We start from the raw sequence: 3,941 nt of genomic DNA on the forward strand, positions 1-3,941 counted from the left end.
TGCATATTACTTTTGCACGGAAGATGTTGTAACTGAGGCTTACTAACCTGAACATAACTGTTTCCAGATTGATGTAGTCCGGGGTGGATCAGGAACCTACAGGCTAAGAATGAACAACTCAGAAGTTGTAGCAGAAATACACACTCTACGTGATGGAGGTCTGTTGATGCAGGCAAGTATTTGTCCTTTGTTGTATACTACAAGACAGGGACATACATGTGTCACACATCAAAACTGGTTGAGAATCTCACATCCTTTTCTGGTTTTCATTGTCATTGCAGTTGGATGGTAAAAGCCATGTGATATATGCAGAGGAGGAAGCTGCAGGAACTCGTCTTCTTATTGACGGAAGAACTTGTTTACTACAGGTTTCTACTGAATTTTTTATCTTTAGTTTTCCATATTACTTCACGTTTGTCTGAAGTCATTTTTAGCTTTAAGTTGTCTGTCAATTTTGGCTTATCAGAATGATCACGATCCTTCGAAGTTGATGGCTGAGACACCATGCAAGTTGCTGAGGTATTTGGTTTCAGACAACAGCAATATTGACGCTGATACGCCTTATGCCGAAGTTGAGGTCATGAAGATGTGCATGCCACTTCTTTCACCTGCTTCAGGAGTTATCCATTTCAAAATGTCTGAAGGACAAGCCATGCAGGTGAAAAACCACTCCATTGCTAAACAAATATTGGTTTCCTACAGCTTTGTTCACATTGTTTAACACTTCCATTATCTTCACAGGCTGGTGAACTTATAGCAAAGCTTGATCTCGATGATCCTTCTGCTGTAAGAAAGGCTGAACCCTTCCATGGAAGTTTTCCAAGATTAGGGCTTCCAACCGCAATTTCCGGCAAAGTTCATCAGAGATGTGCTGCAACTTTAAATGCTGCTCGCATGATTCTTGCTGGCTATGAGCATAAAGTAGATGAGGTAATCACTATTTTTTTTATTTCTTATTTGATTAACTTTTTAATTAGATTATTTGAGTCTCAGATTGATCATATGTTGCAGGTTGTTCAAGACTTACTTAATTGCCTTGATAGCCCTGAACTGCCATTTCTTCAGTGGCAAGAGTGCTTTGCAGTTCTGGCGACACGACTACCTAAAGATCTCAGGAACATGGTAACCGATTCATAATCTGCGTTCGTTTTCTATGATCTTGTTTTGAGTTTCAAATCTTTTAATACTTTCTTTTATAATTCTTTATCAGCTAGAATCAAAGTATAGGGAATTTGAGAGTATCTCCAGAAACTCCCTGACTGCCGATTTCCCTGCCAAACCTTTAAAAGGCATTCTTGAGGTGATTGCCTATTCTTTCTATCATTCCCAATACTATCCTGTTTTTTACTCTCTGAAAATTTTCGGTTTACTTCTTGCAACAGGCACATTTATGTTCTTGTGATGATAAAGAGAGAGGTGCCCTAGAGAGGCTCATTGAACCATTGATGAGCCTTGCAAAATCTTATGAAGGTGGAAGAGAAAGTCATGCCCGTGTTATTGTTCATTCCCTCTTTGAAGAATATCTATCAGTTGAAGAATTATTCAATGATAACATGCTGGTAATATATGGTTCAATAACTAAGAAACGGATTTTTGGTTACTAGCTACCTCTGACGTGTATTAATAACCATTTTATTTTTCTTGAATAGGCTGATGTTATAGAACGCATGCGTCAGCAATATAAGAAAGATCTGTTGAAGATTGTTGATATAGTGCTCTCACACCAGGTCTGTGATCATCCTTCTCAGACCAGGCTTCTCATTTCTTCATCACTATGTCACTGAATTGAAATGCTCATCTATTCTTCTTTTCAGGGCATAAAAAACAAAAACAAACTCGTTCTTCGGCTCATGGAGCAACTTGTTTACCCTAATCCTGCTGCGTATAGGGATAAACTTATCCGATTCTCAACACTTAACCATACTAACTACTCTGAGGTCCGTTTGCTTCCTTTATGTTTTATAATATTTATGTTTACATTCGTCAACTGATGATCAGTTTGTGTGTGTAGCTGGCACTCAAGGCGAGTCAATTGCTTGAACAGACCAAGCTAAGTGAACTTCGTTCAAACATTGCGAGAAGCCTGTCAGAGTTAGAAATGTTTACTGAGGATGGAGAAAATATGGATACTCCCAAGAGGAAAAGTGCCATTAATGAGAGGATGGAAGATCTTGTGAGCGCATCTTTAGCTGTTGAAGATGCTCTCGTGGGACTATTTGACCACAGCGATCACACACTTCAAAGACGAGTTGTTGAGACTTATATTCGCAGATTATATCAGGTTATAGTCCATTCTTTCGTACCATTATTATTCTTCTTTTTCGGCTTCATTTGTAAGACAATTTTGACGTCATTTTAACTCTACTCTTTCCATCAGCCCTATGTCGTTAAAGAAAGCGTGAGGATGCAGTGGCACCGTTCTGGTCTTATTGCTTCCTGGGAGTTCCTAGAGGAGCATATGGAAAGAAAAAACTTTGGCTTAGACGATCAAGAGACATCCGAAAAAGGAATTCTTGAGAAACGTAGTAAGAGAAAATGGGGGGCTATGGTTATAATCAAATCGCTACAGTTTCTGCCAAGTATAATAAGTGCAGCATTGAGAGAAACAAACCACAACGACTATGAAACTGCCGAAGCTTCTTTATCTGGCAATATGATGCACATTGCTATTGTGGGCATCAACAATCAGATGAGTCTGCTTCAGGACAGGTACTTGAAAGTCGCCACTGCATGATTGTTTAAAGCAGCTTAGGTGCCGTGATGTCTACCTAATATTGTTTCATTTTTGGTTTGTTTGTCTCAGTGGGGACGAGGACCAAGCTCAGGAAAGAGTAAACAAGCTGGCCAAAATTCTTAAAGAGGAAGAAGTGAGTTCGAGCCTCTGTTCTGCCGGTGTTGGTGTAATCAGCTGTATAATTCAGCGAGATGAAGGCCGAACACCCATGAGACATTCTTTCCATTGGTCAATGGATAAACAGTATTATGTAGAAGAGCCATTGCTGCGACATCTTGAACCTCCTCTGTCCATATATCTTGAGTTGGTATGATCGTGATTCATGACGATGAAATGTAAATTCGAGTTTTAGAGCTTCTCACAATTTTTTTTAATGATTGTTTACTTTTTGTCTGTTTCAGGATAAGCTGAAAGGATACTCAGATATACAATATACGCCTTCACGAGATCGTCAGTGGCATCTGTATGCTGTTACAGACAAGCCAGTGCCAGTTAAGAGGATGTTCCTGAGATCTCTTGTTCGACAGGCTACAATGAATGACGGCTTTATGTTGCAGCAAGGGCAGGATAAGCAACATAGCCAAACACTATTCTCCATGCCATATACCTCTAAATGTGTTTTGAGGTCTTTGATGGATGCCATGGAGGAACTGGAACTGAATGCCCATAATGCTTCCATGAAACCGGACCACGCACATATGTTCCTTTGCATACTACGTGAGCAGCAGATAGATGATCTTGTGCCTTACCCCAGGTAGCTATGGCTGTTCCTTGACATGTTACCGTTTGTAATATGTCAGACCTTATGGTAATTATAATCAATGTGTTTCTCACAGGAGAGTTGAAGTGAATGCGGAAGATGAAGAAACTACAGTCGAGATGATCTTAGAAGAAGCAGCACGAGATATACATAGATCTGTTGGAGTGAGAATGTATAGGTTGGGCGTGTGCGAATGGGAAGTGCGGTTGTGGTTGGTGTCCTCTGGACTGGCAAGTGGTGCTTGGAGGGTTGTGGTTGCAAACGTGACAGGCCGTACATGCACTGTACATGTAAGTTCAGTTTACAAGTATTTGGTTGTACAAATAACGCAAAGAGTAAGAGTACACATCTCAATGACTTAACCTGCTGTAATTCGAGTTTTCAGATATACCGAGAAGTTGAAACTACTGGGAGAAACAGTTTAGTGTACCACTCAATAACCAAGAA

General features: G+C 40.1%; 1 protein-coding gene across 1 annotated transcript in view; it reads left to right on the top strand.

The window, feature by feature from the left end:
* LOC104789439 (acetyl-CoA carboxylase 1-like) overlaps positions 1 to 3,941 on the top strand; it is a 12,711-nt gene that overhangs the window by 5,023 nt on the left and 3,747 nt on the right. The window contains exons 14-28 of the mRNA XM_019245340.1: positions 68 to 172; positions 282 to 368; positions 467 to 658; positions 742 to 930; positions 1,012 to 1,122; positions 1,211 to 1,300; positions 1,383 to 1,559; positions 1,650 to 1,727; positions 1,815 to 1,937; positions 2,012 to 2,281; positions 2,378 to 2,709; positions 2,804 to 3,041; positions 3,136 to 3,488; positions 3,571 to 3,784; positions 3,880 to 3,933. Of these exons, the coding sequence (XP_019100885.1) occupies positions 68 to 172; positions 282 to 368; positions 467 to 658; positions 742 to 930; positions 1,012 to 1,122; positions 1,211 to 1,300; positions 1,383 to 1,559; positions 1,650 to 1,727; positions 1,815 to 1,937; positions 2,012 to 2,281; positions 2,378 to 2,709; positions 2,804 to 3,041; positions 3,136 to 3,488; positions 3,571 to 3,784; positions 3,880 to 3,933 (2,613 nt within the window). The remainder of the gene's footprint in view (positions 1 to 67; positions 173 to 281; positions 369 to 466; positions 659 to 741; positions 931 to 1,011; positions 1,123 to 1,210; positions 1,301 to 1,382; positions 1,560 to 1,649; positions 1,728 to 1,814; positions 1,938 to 2,011; positions 2,282 to 2,377; positions 2,710 to 2,803; positions 3,042 to 3,135; positions 3,489 to 3,570; positions 3,785 to 3,879; positions 3,934 to 3,941) is intronic.

Source organism: Camelina sativa, chromosome 5 (genome assembly GCF_000633955.1).
Source record: "Camelina sativa cultivar DH55 chromosome 5, Cs, whole genome shotgun sequence".
Taxonomy (NCBI): domain Eukaryota; kingdom Viridiplantae; phylum Streptophyta; class Magnoliopsida; order Brassicales; family Brassicaceae; genus Camelina; species Camelina sativa.